Source organism: Chaetura pelagica, unplaced genomic scaffold, assembly GCF_000747805.2.
Source record: "Chaetura pelagica isolate M959 unplaced genomic scaffold, ChaPel_1.0 scaffold364, whole genome shotgun sequence".
Lineage (NCBI taxonomy): Eukaryota > Metazoa > Chordata > Aves > Apodiformes > Apodidae > Chaetura > Chaetura pelagica.
In genome coordinates, this window is record NW_009953089.1 from 34,795 (window position 1) to 35,475 (window position 681).

Consider the following 681-nt stretch of genomic DNA (forward strand, 5'->3'; position numbering starts at 1 on the left):
CTGCTGCCGCTGCTCCGTTCGCACCGCCTGCTGCAGCCCTGCACCAGGCTGGGGTTTGCCCCGGGCTCCACCGCCGTGGTGCAAGAGCCGGGAGGTGTTTCTGAAACACGGTGAGAAACCAGTGCTGCTCCAGCGTCCGGGACAGCAGCTCCATGGAGTCGGGTCACCCAGTGACGGGTGCGTGCACACCCTGTCCCCATCTTCAGGCACTTGGTGCTGGGCCAGGGCTGGTCCCCGGGCCCCGCTCAGGGTGCCTCGCGCAGGCACAGAGCCTCGACGGCTCCGCTGGGGCCCTGGGCCACCCCCCCGATGATGAAGAGCAGGCTGGGCGCCGGGCAGCTGGAGCAGGAGCAGCGGCCGGTGGGCATGGGGGGCAGCGGCTCCCCCTTCTTCCCCGAGAGGGCGAAATCCAGCGGGCAGGACTGGTTCCCTGCAGGAGACGGGACGGAGAGTTGTCACCAGCCCCTCCGCAGCCCTCCCCGCACTCCAGGCTCTGCCCTTCCCCCTTGCCACGCCTTCAACACCCCAGCTGGAAGCCCGAGCAGTGGCGGGTCCCTGAGCCCCGGGCTGCGGGGCTCTGTGATCCCAGAGGCAATTAGCAGGGGCACAAGAGGATTAGTGGCAGACCCGTGGGGAGGGGGGCAGGGGGGCAGGGCTGGGGGACCTAACGTGGTGCCCAGG

The 681-nt window shown here is 70.0% G+C and overlaps 1 protein-coding gene across 1 annotated transcript in view; it reads right to left on the bottom strand.

Moving 5' to 3' along the window:
- Positions 1–204: 204 nt before the first annotated feature.
- The window catches only part of KLHDC8B (kelch domain containing 8B), a 16,593-nt gene continuing 16,116 nt past the window's right edge, over positions 205–681 (bottom strand). Inside the window, exon 9 of the mRNA XM_009997021.1 lies at positions 205–430. Within this exon, the coding sequence (XP_009995323.1) occupies positions 246–430 (185 nt within the window). The 3' untranslated portion in view covers positions 205–245. The remainder of the gene's footprint in view (positions 431–681) is intronic.